The 18502-nt window shown below is 35.8% G+C and overlaps 1 protein-coding gene across 1 annotated transcript in view; it reads right to left on the bottom strand.

The window, feature by feature from the left end:
* LOC150107279 (actin-binding LIM protein 2-like) overlaps window positions 1-18502 on the bottom strand; it is a 508439-nt gene that overhangs the window by 60829 nt on the left and 429108 nt on the right. Inside the window, exons 14-15 of the mRNA XM_090391129.1 lie at window positions 12574-12719; window positions 981-1122 (exon numbers count right to left, since the gene is read on the bottom strand). Coding sequence (XP_090247255.1) covers window positions 981-1122; window positions 12574-12719 — 288 coding nt within the window. The remainder of the gene's footprint in view (window positions 1-980; window positions 1123-12573; window positions 12720-18502) is intronic.

Genomic DNA, 18502 nt, shown 5'->3' with positions numbered 1-18502 from the left:
GAAAGGGATATATGATGGTGCTGAGTCTATGAGAAGGATGTGGAGAGTGACCAGATACCACAGGTTCTGTGCCTGGGCCATTGTTGTTTAACATGTATATCAATAATATTTGGGAAGGTCTTCAGTGTTATATTGAGTTATTTGCTAATGATGCTTAGTTAGGAGAGTGATAATGAATGTTGCTGATACAGAATCCCTGAAGATTGACTTGGAGAGACTGGCTATATGGATAAATGACAATGAATATCAGTTTGTCAAGTGTAAGGTTATGCATTTTGGATGGAGGATATTACAGGTAGAGTATTACATTAATGAGAGTTTGTTGGAGTCAATGAAGCTACAATAGAATATTTATTTGCTTAGAGACTTGGGATTTACTGTGGATTGTAAGTCAATCCACACTAACTCCTGCAATTATTGTGCACAGATATGGTCACCTGAGTTCCAATGAGATGGGAAGACAGTCGGTTAATAAAATTTAGATGAAAGTAACCAAGATGATAACTGGCCTATGGAATTGTATATATATGAGGACATAATGAGAGAATATGGTCTTTAAAGTTTGAGGAATAGATGGATGTGAGGATATATATTAGAGATGCATAAATTAGTAAGGGGATCTTACAGTATAGACACATGAGATTTTGCAACTTATGAATGGTAGAAGTACAATTTAGGGTTATCCCCGGCCAGGAGTGTTGTTATGAGGCATGTGGCAACAAGATTCTTCTAAAGGCATGTGGTGAGAGTGTAGAATGGGCTATCATTAAAATATTGTCATATTATCAATTATTTTTGGTAGATATATTCAAGGAGGATATGATAATTATTTCAATATATCTAAATGGGCTCTCTCTCTCTTTTGATGATGAGTCATTGGATTCCTTGGAGGAACATTCATAATAATTACTAATAATGGTTAATATTTAATAAGAAAATTTTCTTATTGGAATATTTAAATTAATTTCAGAATTACTTACATGCATTTACAGGACTACTATAAAGCAACCTACAAGCAGGTTCTTTATTAGCAGATGGAGTTCTAGATGCATTTCTAGGATCTAAGTTTGCACGCTTCCAAGCTCTCAGTTTCTCTCTCTCTTGCACTGTTTTTAAAAATACCTAAACACACATAATAAGAAGGAAAAATACATTGCATAAATGGGATAACACAATTTCCAGGGATGAAACCTAGTCACCCATGGAAGTAATAGAATAACAATGTATTTTCAAAGACATTAATTACTATAATGTTTCAGATTTATCTTTTTATTTGTATTTATTTATCTTACTATATTGAATTCCCAAGTCACTGCAATCATTTTAATAGATATGCACCAGAACGTAAAAAGTACTGTCAAATAAATAGCTTATAAATGTAAGTGGAGATTTCTGTGGTTTAGAAATTCATAAGGCATATTCCGATAATTGGACCACATTTTTTTTTATTAAGCTAAAAGCACAATAAAGAAATAAAACCCGACAAGTTTCATAAGTCGTTTGACTTACATCTTCAGGGGTAAAAGGTAACTGAAAGTTAAAACAACGACAAAGAGAAATTAATAGTTCATACTATACAGTTGTAGCCGTCTGACTGTTTATAAAATTAAAAATCAGAATGCAGATTCAAAGCAGTGCTAAGTTTAAACAATGCTGGATGATGCCACATTCTGTTGTTCATGATCATAATGTCCAATGTCTGACAGGTATATTTTTTTTATCAAAGCTGACCAAACTTGGTGTAGAATTAAGCCTTGGTTTTTATTGCATTGTGTTGGAATTCCAAGCATGTTTGCAGCTTCTTTAAATTTCCTTATGTAACAGTTTTTTTCTATATAAGACATATTTATTTTCTGCTAGAGTACATTGTGGTTGGTGGAAGTGGTATGGAAAGCTAGACCTGATTTCTGTTCTCTTCTGTTTTGTACATCCTTTTGGTGTTTGTTCATGTGTATTTCTCCAGCTCTTATATTTCCAGCACCGAAAAACAGAGAAATGAAGAATTGGAATATTTAACACAAATCCTCAAAAAAAATAGTTATGAACCCAAGGACTATCAAAAAAATCATCCACACAACTCCTACAAGCATCCCACAGAAACAAGATTTCAAAAATGCCATCATGCATCCATATATCAAGAATGTTACAGACAAGATGGCTAAATTACTAAACAAACATAACATCAAAGTAGCCTTTCTGCTGCTGAAAAAAATTTCAAGATTTCTATATCCCTCGAAACGTCTACATCATCCTTTAAAAAAACCAGGTGTTTATAAAATTTATTGTTCTTGCGGCATCTTCTAAGTAGGACAAACAGGAAGATATGGGGAAATACGCATGAACGAACACTAAAAGGATGTACAAAAACAGAAGAGAACACAAATCAGGTCTAGCTTTCCATACTACTTCCACAGGCCACAATGTACTCTGGCAGAAAACAAACATGTCTTATATAGAAAAAAACTGTTACATAAGGAAATTTAAAGAAGCTGCAAACATGCTTAGAATTCCAACACAATGCAATAAAAACCAAGGCTTAATTCTACACCAAGTTTGGTCAGCTTTGATAAAAAATATACCTCAGTCAGACATCGGACATTATGATCGTGAACAACAGAACGTGGCATCATCCAGCATTGTTTAAACTTAGCACTGCTTTGAATCTGCTTTCTGATTTTTAATTTTATAAACAGTCAGATGGCTACAACTGTATAGTATGAACTATTAATTTCTCTTTGTCGTTGTTTTAACTTTCAGTTACCTTTTAACCCTGAAAAGGTAAGTCAAACGACTTACAAAACTTGTCGGGTTTTATTTCTTTATTGTGCTTTTAGCTTAATAAAAAAAATTTGGTCCACAAAACATAAAGATTATGATAAAAGCTCATGTAATATAACACTTAATTATTATTTTGGAAAGCCTTAATAAATGTTTCCATATCTGTAAAATTTATTTCATTGATGAGTTCAGTGCAAATATTTTGATATTAGAAAAATCTAAAATACTCGAAACCGAGGAAATGAGGGGAAAAAAAAATCGTCCCACTTTTAATTAATGTGAATCCTATCCATAGAAAGTTGTAAGGCAGTATCTGACACGAGCAATGTACAGCTGCATGCCAAGGGTTAAGTGAATAAATAGAGGAGTGAAATTAATAAACAGTGAAATCAAGCAATCTCTGTTGGAAAAGAAAATGCTATGGAGGAGGTACAAGACAGTTGGTGGTGATTAGATCCATGAAGAGTATAAAGTGTAGGCTACGAAGGTCACAAGCATAGTAAAGAAAGAAAAGGTGCAGTATGAGAGGAGAATGGCTTGTCAGGCCAAGGTTAACTCAAGGGAATATTTCCACTATACGGCAAGCAAGAGAAAGAGTAATTATGGCAAGCTGACACTGTTGGATAGTCATGGCAGCAGAATGATAGTTGCAAAGAATACAGTGGAATTATTGAACCAGCACTTTATCAGTGTATAATCATACTGGTGTAAATGATGTGGTGCAATATATAGAAGGGAGGAAGTATTAGGATAATTGGAAGCAAAGGAATCAGAGGTGTATCAGGTGTTGATTGGGTTAAATATTAATAAGGCCAAGGGAATGGATGACATATCACAAAGTATTCTTAAGGAATGTGCACAACAGTTAGCTATGCCTTTGACCTGGTTGTTAAATGAAAGTATATGGCAGTGGGTAGGGTTCCTAAGGAATGGAAGTAAAACAAAATAGTACCACTCCACAAGCATGGTTCTAGGACAGAAATTTCCAATTATAGACCAGTCTGTATAACTGTGGTTGTGGTCATGGTGTTGGAGAGGTTGGTTAGGAATAGAATACAGGATTGGATTGATGAACACAGCATTCTTAATTATGGTCAGCATGGATTTGTAAAGGGTAGGTCTTGTTTTAGCAATTTACTTATTTTTTTATGATAAGGTAAGGAGTGTATTAGATAAAAAAGAACCATATACAGTGATAATTCTTGGACTTTGCTAAAGTGTTTGATAGATTACAGCATAACTGTGTACAAGTTGCAGAGGATGGGAATAGATAGTAGATTGGTTAGATGGATCAGAGATTGGCTCTCTGAATGATACCAAGAAGTTGTGTATGATTGAGCAGTGTCTCCAAAAAAGGAGGATCCAGTGGCATATCCCAGGGTTCTGTTCTTGGGCCCATACTGTTTAACTCGTTTGGAGAGGGGGTCCAGAGATGAGTGACTAAGACAATATGCTGACTTTGGAAGGTTGGCTACGGAGAGAGGTTGAAGAAAAGTGGATTGCAGAGTTTGGTGGAGAGAAGGAAAAGAGGTGATATGATAGAGATATTTAACTTAATGAGAGGATTTTATTCAATGAATCCAGATGGATTTATAAAAAAGAATAGAAGGCGAATGGAGGAAAAATCAGAATCCATCCCTGGAAGCTATGCAACATGTAAGAGTGTGGTGAGGAGGAGTGTGAGGAGTAGATTTTTTTTACATGGAAAATTGTCAGTGAATGAAACGCATTACCAGAATGTGTTGTTAATGCAGGAGTGTTAATGATTTTAAGATTCGATAAGATAAATATGTTTTCAGTTGAATGAACCTCTCACAACGAGTCTATTGATTCCATGGAGGGTGCAATAATAATATTAATGCAAAACTAGGGTGCGTTATGAGGAATCAAGCAGATGTTGTGACATCATTCAAGCAGTTAGTTATTACAATTATTATTAAAACCAGAACTCAATGAAGTCCAAAGACTCATTGCACGGGAACAAACACTCTTACACACAAAGCTCATCAAACTGTGCTTTAAACTCATTCAATGTATCTGGATTCACTACAATGTCAGGCAGAGCATTCCACTTACGAACCACTCTCCATGCAAGGAACCTACTCCCTATTCCCCTGCTCACACCCTTCTTATACCACTTCCAGGTATGTCCCATTGTTCTACCCCTTCTCCATTCAATGAAGGGGTAGAACAATGGGAACAACTTAAATGTATGGAACTGTCAATTCAATGTTGCAGAGTATAAGGTTCTAAAGTTTGGTAGGTAACAATTGGATGAAAGGTATACACTTGGTGGGGAAATTTTGGAGGAAGTTGAGGATACAAGAGACCTTGTAGTGGTGGTGGACAAGGATCTGAAGATCAGAGGTCACACTGCGTAAGTTGTGAAGTCATCATGTCAGATTATAACAATGCTGCAGAGGATCTTAACTTGTACAAATAAAGAAGTTCTTGTTCCACTGTATAAGGATTGGTCAAGCCTCATATGGATTAGAGGATTTGGTGCATGAATTTGGTACTCTGGTTTTAATGGTGATGAGAATATTTTGGAAACAGTCCAGAGAAGACTGACCAAGATGGTAACTGGTCTTTGGGATGTGAAGACAGATTGAAGGAATGTAATTTGCTAAGCCTTGTGAATAGGAGTAAGGAGGGGATAAGACAGACATTTAAGTTGTTCTCATTGTTCTACCCCTTCGTTGAATGGGGAAGGGGTAGAACAACGGGACATACCTGGAAGTGGTATAAGAAGGGTGTGAGCAGGGGAATAGGGAGTAGGTTCCTAGCATGGAGAGTGGTTCGTAAGTGGAATGCTCTGCCTGACATTGTAGTGAATCCAGATACATTGAATGAGCTTAAAGCACAGTTTGATGAGCTTTGTGTGTAAGAGTGTTTGTTCCCATGCAATGAATCTTTGGACTTCATTGAGTTCGGGTTTTAATAATAATAATAATTATAATAACTTCCCACCCAAAGGATATATGTCAGTGAAATAAAATAGATATATTCTGAAGTCTGAATTTATATCATCATCATCAAATTCCTGATATATACCCTCAAGGGGTGTACAGAATAGTACTACATGAAAAATTTTCACCATTACTAACTTCCAATCTACAATTTTCCTCCAAATCAGTCTGTTACCTGTAAAGACTACTATATTATCAGGTCTTATAATTCGGTCTTCTATGGCATTATTTACTGTATCAATCCACCTACATCTTAGTCTTGCTCAAGGTCTTTTTCCTGCCAAAAAACATTTGACTAATCTTTCCTCTCCCATTCTGTTTAAGTGACCATGCCACTTGAGATTTGCTCTGCTAATGCATCCTGGATGCTGACAATATCAAGCTCTTTCCTAATATCCTCATTTTTAATATGATATTGCCATTGATGCCATCTGTTCATGCCCTTAATCTTTCTCAGGAGTCTGTTATCTGCGATCTCTAGTCTTTGGTCAAGTGTTTTACTTCTAACACAGCTCTCAGATCCACAAGTTAAAATTGGTTTGAACACTGTCTTGAATACAGCTAATTTAGTGTTTTGGCTAACTTCTCTCTAATTCTATATAAATTTATTCAGTCGATTAACTACCATACCAGCTTTGTTGATTCTGTTGTCTATTTCCATATTTAATTTACCATCTTCACTAAAATTTGAGCCTAAGTAGCTGAAATGTTTTACTTGTTCCATAGGTTCTTCATTCACAATGCAATTGATATTTTCAATGTTTCTGCCTATTTTCATTGTCTTTGTCTTTTTAATGAGGACTTTCATACCATATCTATTACAAAAGTTATTCAATTTAGTCAGGGGAATCTTGCAGACTTGTAGCAGATTTATTTAGAAGTATAACATCAACCGCATAAAGTAAGGAGCTGATATTAACATCTCCAATTTTGATATCATGTTTAATACCACTTTCCTTAATAATGTGATCTATATAGATAATGAATAACAGAGGGGATAATGTACATCCTTGCCTCACACCAGATTTAACATTAAACCATCTTCCTGTACTTCCTTCAATTCTAACTGCTGACTTGCAACTCAAATAAAGACTAAGTATTGCTTGATATAATGTCCCATTGACACCATATAACTGTAGCATACTGAATAGCTTCTCTCTTGGCACCTTGTCATATGCCTTTTCCAGATCAACAAAACTTAAATACAGATCTTTGTTATATTCCCATGATTTCTCGACTATTTGTCGTAAAGTGAAGATCTGATCCTGACAGCCTCTATTTGGCCTGAATCCAGCTAGTTCTTCACCAAGCTTTTCTTTCACAGTTCTTCTCAACTGTTTCTCAAGTATACTTGCATAAATCTTACCAGGAACACTCAGTAGGGAAATACCTCTGTAATTCTCACATTCAGTTTCATTTCCCTTTTTATATATGGGTACTATGAGAGCTCTACTCCAATCATCGGGAATTCGTTCCTCTGTCCAGGCTTTCTTAACTATGCAGCACAGTCACTGTAAGACTTTTATACCACCATACTTCAGCATTTCTGGTCGAATATCATCTACTCCTGCTGCCTTTCCATATTTCAAGCCTTTGATGGCTTTTTCTACTTCAAGTATGGATATGTATTCCTGACTGCATGCCTTGTCAGTGTTTTTTTATCACTGTGCTGCCATCACTGCTTGTTTCATTTAGTAAATTTTCAAAGTAATTACTCCATACTTCAAGGATATCTTTTTCTCCCATTTTCATTTCACCTTTATCATCTCTAACTCCTTTTACAGCACTCTTTCCTCCATTCCTAAGCTTCTTCAACAACCTCCAGAATATTTTGCCACCTTTTTGATATTTATTTTCTGTGTTTTTGCCAAAGTCCTCCCATGACTTTTGTTTAGCTAGTTTTACACAGTGTTTAGGTTTCTTACATTTGTCTGTATTCTCTAAGAGCACAAGCTGACTTATTTGCCAGGAGCTATTGATATGCTTTCTTCTTTTCCTTCACTACTTCTTTAACTTCCTGTGACCACCATGGAGTTCTGATTTTTCTATCCTTGCAGACAACCTCACCATATGCCTCTCTGGTTGAATCAATCAGTGATTTCTTCAGGGCTTACCACTGAATTTCCAAGGTTTGGTTCCTGTTCTCAAACTCTTTCATTTTTTCTTGAATAATATTTGTATATTTTAGTCTACAGTTCACATCTGAGAGTTGCTCAACTTTTATTCGCTTTAAAACTTTCTTAAATGTTCTTCTTTTCAATATGAAATACAATTTTATCCTGCTCAAGAGTAAATGGTGATCACTTCCAATTTCAAATCCTCTGTACACTCTGGTGTTTTGCACCAGGAAGAAAACGTCACTATCAACAATAACATAGTCAATGAGACTTTTCTTATTCCTTGCCTCTTCTCTCCATGTGCACATTTTTATGTTGAAACATGGTGTTAGTAATAACCAGTCCATGTGCTGAGCAAAAATCCAAGAGGTATTTGCCATTATCATTAGCTTTGCTCTTATTATGATTATTTGACACCTCCAGGGAGTCCAAGGACTCATCGAGGAAGGGTACCTGCTCTACAACTCCATCCTCATCATTCAATCCCCACCTGACCACAACTACACCAACGCCATCTACTGCTGACCACCACTGGTATTTCCACAGACAATCACAAACATCCATTCCCACGGCGGGATTCAAAACCACAGCCTTTAGCTGGAGAGCAGACACGTTATCCACTCGCCCAACCAGGCCAAAAGTTTCGCCCTGGTTGGCTCTTTTTCCCATATTTTTCCAAAACATTTTTGTATATCTGACAATCATTTCCTACTCTGCTGTTTAGATCTCCTAGAAGGGCCAACTTTTCCTTTTTCATTGTGTCAGTTGCTTTCTCTAAAGCCTCAAAAAATTCCTCCACTTCTACCTTAGTAGAACCTTCTGTGGGACCATAGACAGAAATAAGTTTCATTGTCCAGTTCCCCATTCTCGTATTTGCCCACATCACTCTACTTGAGACTGCCTGCCATTCAAGAAGATTAGCCCTATTTAGTGTTGAATACTATGGCTACTCCTTCTTTTCCTTGATTGTCATTGCCTGAATATAACATTTTGTATTTATTGCTCAGAAAGATCTCAGCAGTTTTTGCCTTTTTTGTTTCAGTCACCCCTATTACGTCGATCTGGTAGTACTTATCCAATTACTCAGCTAGCTCCATTTCTTTGCCATTCAGGCTTATTATGTTGATAGTACCAATCTTGAACTCTGGTGATGTTGTGTTGGGGTGGGTTTTAGGATTTGTTCCAGTAGCTGACTTTTCGTTGTTTGCCCTGGTTCCCTGGCGAAAACAACAAGGGCCTTGTTTAACTGGGCAACGCCCCAGCTGGCATGAAATTCTGTCATGTTGTACCATCATTTGAAATTTTTGTTTAAGCCAATAAGAATACAATTTGGTCAGCTAAATCCCAAACTGCCAGCCCATCCTCGTCCTTTCAGTATCCATGTAGATACTTAACATGGTGCACTATGAGAAGGTGAAGATTGGACATTAGGTCAGAAGCTCTGATTGGTTCTCTGCATTCCTTTGAAGGCTATGTAGAGGTCTACTCTCAGTTATATAGCTTTGACCTTTAAGAACCCCCTGTATTTACACACACACACACACACACACACACATTGTCCCTTAACATAACCTCCTTTTCTTTCAATATTTGCTATACACTAGAAAACAATTTTTTAGAAAAATTTTGTAATAGAGTTCTCTTCAGGATGCTTTTGGAACTATTTTCCTACTTCTATTTTAACATTTGCAATCAGATATCTTTAAGATACATCTTCACAGTACCGTTGACAGAGTATAGCATAGAGGCAGCCTGCCTCACAGCGTGGATTAATAAGGGCGCTCATTCAGCCATATTGCAGTAGGTTGCGTCACTGCTAACAATTCCTGTTAGTGTAGCAAATGCAGAAAGAAATTTTTTTCAAGCTTAAACTCATTAAAAATTATTTGCAAATAGCAATGATCCAAGAAAGATTGGTTGGTCTAGTAACTATATCGATAGAGGCAGACATAGCTTATAATTTAAATTTAGAAGAGCTTATAAACAGCTTTATTGTGCAATATACTCATAGAGCAAACATTTAATTAATATTATTATGTAATCATTTTGCATTAATGTTTCTCTTGTAATAAAAACAAAGTAGCAATTGGAAATTTTCTTATATTTTATCTTATAATCCATCAGGGGCAATATTTAACTGTTTGCTTCAGGGAGCGATCTAATCTCTCAATGGCCCTGTGCCTTCAATAGTAAATAACCAGAAGTCCAATGGAGAGTCAAATTTGGGCTGAAGGGAAGATGTTCTACAACGTCAAATCTGAAGAGAATGGATTTAAAAGTTGTGGAATATTGTAGTAAAGTGTTACTTTGACAGCTTTGAAAAGCTTGGCAATGGAAAAAAATCTATTGAGAGGAAGAGAGATTATACTGAGAAACAATGTATGAAAATAAAACACAGAAACTTCAATCTATCTTTTTTTTTTCTTCTTTTTCTCTGACATATTTCTTTTGGTTAGAGAACTATTATGTGGGTGGTCTGAAAAGATCTCTGCCCAACAATGAAAAAAAAGAATTTATAATTTCAAAATTATTTTTATTTTTCAACATAATCTCTCTTAAGACTAATAGAGAGATATATTTATTTATTACAGGATGCTTCAGCGCCATTATCCTGCCCTAGTGTTTCTCAGTAAGATGTGCAAAATACCCCTCTACAGCTGCAATCAACTCTTGATTCGAAGAAAAACACTGACCAGTGAGGAAGAGTTTTTGTTTTTGGGAAGAGATAGAAGTCAGGGGGAGCCAAATGTGGGGAATAGGATGGAGGTTCCAACAATTCATAGTGTAGATCTCTTAATTTTCCAATTGCCAAAACACCTTTGTGGGCAGGTGTGTCTTGATGAAAGATGATTTTTTCCCTTCTGCAAACCGAGTCTTTTCTCACGAATTTTTTCATCTAGTCTAGTTAAAAAATCGGAATAATATTCCCCGGTTATTGTTTTACCCTTTTCAAGATAATTAATAAACAAAATGCCTTTAGCATCCCAAAACATTGATGCCATGACCTTTCCTGATGATGGAACCAACTTTGTTTTCTTTGGCATTGAGCAACCGGCTTCTGTCCACTGTTTCGACTGCTGTTTGGATTCTGGTGTGTACTGGTGAGTCCAAGCCTCATCCATAGCAATAAATTGATGCACAAAACCAGTTTTTATTCTTGTTATAATGCTACAAGAACTGTTCAGCGATTTTCATGTGAGTGGGTTTTTGATCTGTGAGGCACCCATCTTGCACAAAGCTTTTTCATTTGCAATTCTTCATGCAAAATATATCCTACACTTTCTTTTGAAATGCCATAATCTCAGCAATTTCATGCACTTTGACTCGACAGTTATCCAATACCATATTGTACACTGATCAATGATTTCTGGTATTGTTACACTTTTTGGCTGTCCATCACATGGATCATCTTCAAGGCTGGTATGGCCATGTTTAAACTCAGCCCATTTCTTAATTGTCGAAAATGAAGGAGAAGAGTGCCCATGAACTTTGATGAACTTCGAATGAATTTATTTTGGCATTAAATCTTCTTTTACAAAGAATTTTATAACCGTACAATACTCAATTTTATCCATTTCAAGGGATACAGACAGCACTTTGGCTTCCGACAGCTGTATAAAAAAAATAATTGATAGAATGACTTGTAATTTCACATAGATGCTAATGATAGATGTACCAACTTAGAAAAAAAAAACCTTGCTGATAGTGTTGCCATTTATGGTTGAAGCTGAGAACTTTTCAGATCACCCATGTACAATGGAAGTATCACTCTTCCAGAAAGCCTCATATTTTTCTCAACTCATTTTTATCATCCCTTAACAAGATATTAACAATCTTAATGCTCTTTTAATTATTTTTTGCTTGAAGCAATTATTTCATTCCTCTTTCACACTGCACAATCATGTTTTTCTGCTGTGTGAAATAATTGTTACAAGCAATGTACTTTGTGTACTTTGCTTCCAACAATTGTTTCATTTCTCCTTTCCTCAGAACACAATCATTTTTTCACTTTTGTATCATTACAACTTCAGTCATACATGAAATCATCACACAAACAAAATGCATTTTTATGAGCTACTCCAATTCCCTAATTAAAAAAAATCACTGCATTGCATTCCTTACTTTCACACAAATTCTGTCATGTTCTTTTTGTGCCTTTCTCTCACCATGTGCAAACCTCTTTCTAAATGCTTCTCTACTAATGCAAACAAGATTGCCTAATCTATCTATGTGTTTCTTTATTTCTTTCATACTACATTTCTCTTTTATTACTATATCACTTTTACATCTTCTTTCCTACTTATCCTTCCCCTTTTCAACATCAAACCTGCCTTAATTTTTCTTTCATTTAATATTGTTGTTCCATCAGCATTCAAGCCTTTTAACTACTTTCTCATATTTGCATTTTTGTACTTTTTTTTTTTTTTGGCTTTTTCTCTTCCTCATAATCTCATGGTACAAACTGCATTTCACACACCTCTTGCCATTCTTTACTACATTCTGCATTGATCCAATTTCTCTGCTTCTCTTTCTTTCCCCCCTCAAGCACAAGCATATATGCACACGTACAACACAAACTACATGTGATGAATGTGCTTAGGTAAAAATAACACAGATTCATGACCTCTGTTATTTGTGTGTGCACGTGCACACACACTACCAATAAAGCTATGTGTCAATATTAACTAAAAATTATAAAAACAATGTACCTTTCCAATTCCGGTTGCTATCTTGGATAGTTCTTCCTCTTCTTTTTTCAACTGTAATGTTTCATCCTCTTTTACATCCTTTTCTTCTTCTTCTTCTTCATCTATTCCAAAGTCTTTTGAACTGCCACTCCATCGTCTTCGCCGCTCTAAAATAACATAAATAAGTGTAACAAAAGAAATTAACATAGTGGAGATATGCTGGGTTGTGTACAGTGTCCTCCCATGATGAGCATAAGGACTTATCATGGGAGGACCTTTAGAGGCATCACATAATAACAATAACATTAGGAATTATTATATTTCCATACCATTTAGAATAGTTCCTATTATATTATGTCTTGGAATAAGTTTTTAAATCAATTCCTAATGAAATAAAAAGCAAAATTATATTATATACATTGACATAACATTGAATTATGACCATATTTAATATTATGCTGGACCAGCTTTTCCACTAATAACAGTCTTTACTCATCATGGCAATGATTACATTTCTAGTTAGTTGTTTGGGTTTGTTAGTTTATGGTTTATTGGTGCAAAACCAGCAAAGGTTGCACTGTACAAAGGTAATAGCAGTACACAAGGCCCAAGATTACAGCAGTACATAAATAGTCAAAGATAAACTAGTAAACAATATGCATGTACAAAAACGAAGTCAAGAAATGCAGTATCTAAATATAAATAAAATTGCAGTCAAATGTGTTTGTACAAATTAATTCTTTGTAAAAAGTTAAAAACATTATGTAATCTGTCTGAGTCTGATAACATCTACCTGAGTCTATATGGCTTGGCTAGATAGGAAAAAATTTCATTCCTCTCTCTCACATAAAGTGGTAGGACTCCACCAAAATATGACAAATAGTAAGATGTGTATTGCATTTTTCACACACAGGTGGATCATCAGCTCTCAATAAATAAGAATGTGTAAAATGGCTGTGATCTATGTAAAGCCTAGCAAGAGCAACTTCCTCTCTTCTCTTTCAATGCTGACTGGTTTCAATGTTTACAATGCTTAATTTCAGGCTTAATGTCATATAATTTGTTTGTCAATGCTTCCTGCCATGATGACTGCCATTGGGCAATTAGCTTTCATCTTATAAACTGTCTGTAGTCTGCATATAGTACTATAATAGTACATTGAGAAAGTATAAGCTGATCTAGCAGCTGCATCTACAGTCTCATTTCCCTTAATTCCAATGTGGCTGGGAATCCAGCACAATCAAACATCAAAATTAAGGGTTTTTGTTTTGTACAACAGATGTAATACCTCACACAGCACTGGATATGCATTATACATAGGAGGATAGATAGCCTGTAAAGAGCTAAATGAGTCTGTATAAATTACATACTTTGATAGCAGTTTTCTTTCATATGCACAAGTGCAAGCTGAATGGCATGCAACTCTGATGTATAATTATTGCAATCGATGTTGAAAGTTTATTTTTCACTTGGTTAGAATATAATAAATTTAGTTTAATCCTCTATCCAAGTGTGAGCAAACAAAGTTTGCGCCTGAAAGTATCTTCAGGACTGGGGTAAGGTGGTGCAACACCAGGACAACTCCTTGCAAAGGTGGAGCAAGCTACTAACACTCCTATCTCAGTATCTCACATAATGCAAAACATATCTCATTGCAGATATGTCTAATGTTATGCATTAAGGGAAAGGCCACCACCCAGACTAGTTTCGACCTTTATTGAGGTCTCTTCAGTGAGAACCAGGACCAAGTGGAGATGCCAGAAGAATTAGCAAGGTCAGTTGCCAAATGGTGTGCCACCTTTTTAATAAATTACTCTGGATTTAGAGAAAGATGTTGAAAGTTTATTTTTCACTTGGTTAGAGTATAATAAATTTAGTTTAATCCTTTATCCAAGTGTGAGCAAACAAAGTTTGTGCCTGAAAGTCTCTTCAGGACTGGGGTAGGGTGGTGCAACACCAGGACGACTCCTTCCAAAGGTGGAGCAAGATACTAACACTCCTTTGTTTGCTCACACTTGGATAAAGGATTAAACTAAATTTATTATACTCTAACCAAGTGAAAAATAAACTTTCAACATCTTTCTCTAAATCCAGAGTAATTTATTAAAAAGGTGGCACACCATTTGGCAACTCCTATAGGTAGATATGACCTTGCTAATGCTTCTGGCTGATATCTCCACTTGGCCCTGGTTCCCAATGAAGAGACCTCAATAAAGGTCGAAACTAGTCTGGGGGTAGTGGCCTTTCCCTTAATGCATAACATTAGACATATCCGCAAGGAGATGTGTTTTGCATTATGTGAGATACTGAGATAGGAGTGTTAGTAGCTTGCTCTACCTTTGCAAGGAGTTGTCCTGGTGTTGCACCACCTTACCCCAGTCCTGAAGATACTTTCAGACGCAAACTTTGTTTGCTCACACTTGGATAAAGGATTAAACTAAATTTATTAAATTACTGCAATCAGGTGGGATCTGGTTGGAGATAGTAATGTCAGGAAACACACCAGCACATCCAAGCAGGTGTCAGTTCTTGAATCATTAATATAGATGGGCAAGAAATTAGAGTGGGCTGTTCTGTGTGTATTAACACGTTCGCTGCCACGCTCCCCTCGGGCATAGTTTGTTCCTGCATGCCAAGTGCTTTCGTGTTTTCAAGGTCACTACGAGTAATCTCGTAGCCGGCTTATCAGACAGAATTTTGTTTCATATGCCAACTATGAGTAATCTCGTAGCTGGCTTATCAGACAGAATTTTGTTTCATAGGCCAACTATGAGTAATCTCGTATCACCCCCGTCTTCAAGGTCACTACGAGTAATCTCGTAGCTGGTTTATCGGACAGAATTTTGTTTCATAGGCCAACTACGAGTAATCTCGTATCACTTCCACCTATATATTGCATGTGCTGATGACGGTGTTTATTGCATCTAGTCTAGTTTTAGTTTCTAGTCTCTAAGAAGCTTCAATTTAGCCATGGCCAGTAAAAGAAAACTTACTGATATAGAAGTAGAAGCTTATGCTAATATGGGCGATGATGAATTTCATGAAATATTTGGTTCCGATTCCAAAGACGATCCTACAGACAACTCTAGCGCGGTGACTCAGATGATGAAGAAACTTTTGAAGATGAAGTTAGCATCCAGTCAAATACATTAACATCTACTTATTGGGAAAATTCAGAACAAGACCCCCCCCCACCACAAAAATTGACTTTATTGAAACTGCAGGTTTTAAAATTGAAACTTCAGTATCAAACGGTTAGTTGAATTTTTCTGAAGATTTTCTCATAATTTTAGTAGAACAAATCAATTTATATGCTTTACAAAATATTGAGCAAAGCCGAGCACAGATAAAAAAAAAGTCAAAGAATTTCAAACTGGAAAGCAACAGATATGCCTGAAATGAAATTATTTCTTGGACTTTTACTTCATGTGGGTCCTTGTAATTTACCATCTATTGAGCATTATTGGAGTACAAATCAACTTTGCAATTTACCATTTTGGCGCTCTAAAATGAGCCAAAATCGATTTCAAATTTTATTGCGTCATTTGTTTTTGCAGATAATTCCCAAGCAGCTAATGATAAATTGCACAAATTAAGACCAGTCCTAGATCATTTTAATAGTGTAATGTGAAATAGCTACACACCAGACAGAAACTTATGTATTGATGAGTCAATGGTGTTGTGGCACGGTAGACTGGCATTTCGGCAATACATAAAAAACAAAAAAACATAAATATGGCATGAAATTCTATGAATTATGCGAATCGAATGGATTGGTGATAAAAAAAAAATTTATACAGGAAAATCTGAATCCTCTTTAGCAAAAATGGGTCACGCATATGATATTATATTCCACTTGATGGAAGAATATTTAGACAGGGGTTATGTATTGCATATGGACAATTTTTATAATTCTGTAGCTCTGACGGAATCGCTTACCAACAGAAAAACGTACGTGTGTGGAAAGCTGAGAAATAATAGGAAAAACAATCCACCAGATGTTATTCAGAAGAAACTCAAGAAAGGGGAATTTATCTGGCAAAGAAGAGGTCCTGTTGTAGTCAGCAAATGGAAGGATAAGAGGGAAGTTCTTTCCATTTCAAATATGCACAAATTTGAAATGGTTGAAGCGCAAAATCGGAATGGTAAATTTCAATTAAAACCAAATATCGTTAGGGATTATAATTTGGGTATGTCAGGCACCGAACTTTCTGATCAAATGCTTTCTTACTATTCCACCTTACGAAAGACAATTAGATGGCCAAAGAAATTGGCAATACACATTTTTTTGAGGTATACATTCAAAATGCGCATAAATTTTATAACATGATTATTGGAAATGCAATGAATGCGTTAAAATTTAGAGATCAATTTATCTCAGTTTTTGTTGGAATGGATGAGCTTACAGCATCAGAGAATATCAGGAGGAATCGGGATTTTCATTATTTGGAAATTTTACCACCAACAGAAAAAAAGAATCGCCCAACAAAGCCATGGCGTGTGTGTACACAAAACAAACGATGATGCAAAACATGTAATTATTGTCCTGTTTGCCAGGAAAAACCACTACTGTGCATGGAAAATTGTTTTAAAATGTACCATTCTTAATTTGAATAAATTGTTTTTTTTATTTTATTGACTGGTTTTTATTTTTATTGATTTTATTAGTTTTAAATTGATTTACAAATGACGTGTTATACTACGGATTTACTCGCGTTTGGCATAGGAGGTTGGTAATTGACATATGAGTATATTTGCAGTTGGCTTCTGAGGCACATATATAATATACTATATTTTAGTTGAAATTATTTCCCTTCTACCAAGCCCCCAGATGTGTTCTCCACTTTATCAGAATCCAAGGGTCAAAATTAAGGTAATTATAATAAGGGTTAACTTGTGTTTAGCATAGGAGGTCGGTAAATTGACATACGAGTATACTCGTAGTTGGCTTGTGAAGTTCATATACGAACTATGAGTATACTCGTAGTTGGCAGCGAACGTGTTAAACAATTGCAGGTGGACAGATGATGGAATATGAAACTTCTGTAGTTGACAAAATGAAACGTAGGATGGAGTGCAAACCTGCCATGAAAGGATGATGTTATATTTGATGTAGGCAATGTTGTCAACATTCACACCAACAGCTTGCATAGTCTCTTTAAAGTCATTTGTACAGTCCCTCATACCACTTACAAAACTAATTATTCCAATTGCATTATCACACATTTTGTCTTTCAACTTACCACTATCGCTCTTCTTACTTGCTTCACACTTCTGGCATTTGACAAACACATACTCCATGTTCATTCTCCTTCCAAAAAAATCTCTCATTTCTGTGAAGGCCATACATTTTGCACATACCGCAGAAAACAGAATCACGCACATTAAAATCGTCTACTATTGCTTTGCACGTCGGCACCATGATGCACAATACGATGTACAAGAAAACTAATATTAAACCTTTAAAAATCAGAAAATTAAGCACACTACCCTTACAGTTAATCACATAAACACTCATAAATATAATGAGGCAATAAGAATGATGTAATTGTCACTAAATACTTCCAAAAAGAACTTATCTTTTGGCACCCAATTACACCATCTTTTGCCCTCTTAGCATTTAATTCCTATCTGATTTATCCTTCTCACTCCAGGTATACATTCCACATATAGTCTTTTCTCACATGAGTCTTCATATGACTTACCACAACCCATGTGACACTTACACAATTACTTTCACCAACTGGAAGGAAGTGCAAATCCTCAGAATTACATCCTCGGATGAAATGATTAGATCTAAAACTCTGAATCCTCATATGCCCTTCTTCAAGAATTCAAGAAATTCATTTCCCTTAGTCCCAAATGCTATCTCTTCATTCCAGTCTATACCACCATAGTTAAAATCACCCATAACAATCACCTTTTCTTTGTTCACTAACTGTAGTTGCTT

Source organism: Typopeltis vanoorti, chromosome 4 (assembly GCF_054136105.1).
Source record: "Typopeltis vanoorti isolate ZY-2024b chromosome 4, IOZ_Tvanoo_1.0, whole genome shotgun sequence".
Taxonomy (NCBI): Eukaryota; Metazoa; Arthropoda; class Arachnida; order Uropygi; family Thelyphonidae; genus Typopeltis; species Typopeltis vanoorti.
This window is presented reverse-complemented; position numbering and strand designations above follow the sequence as displayed.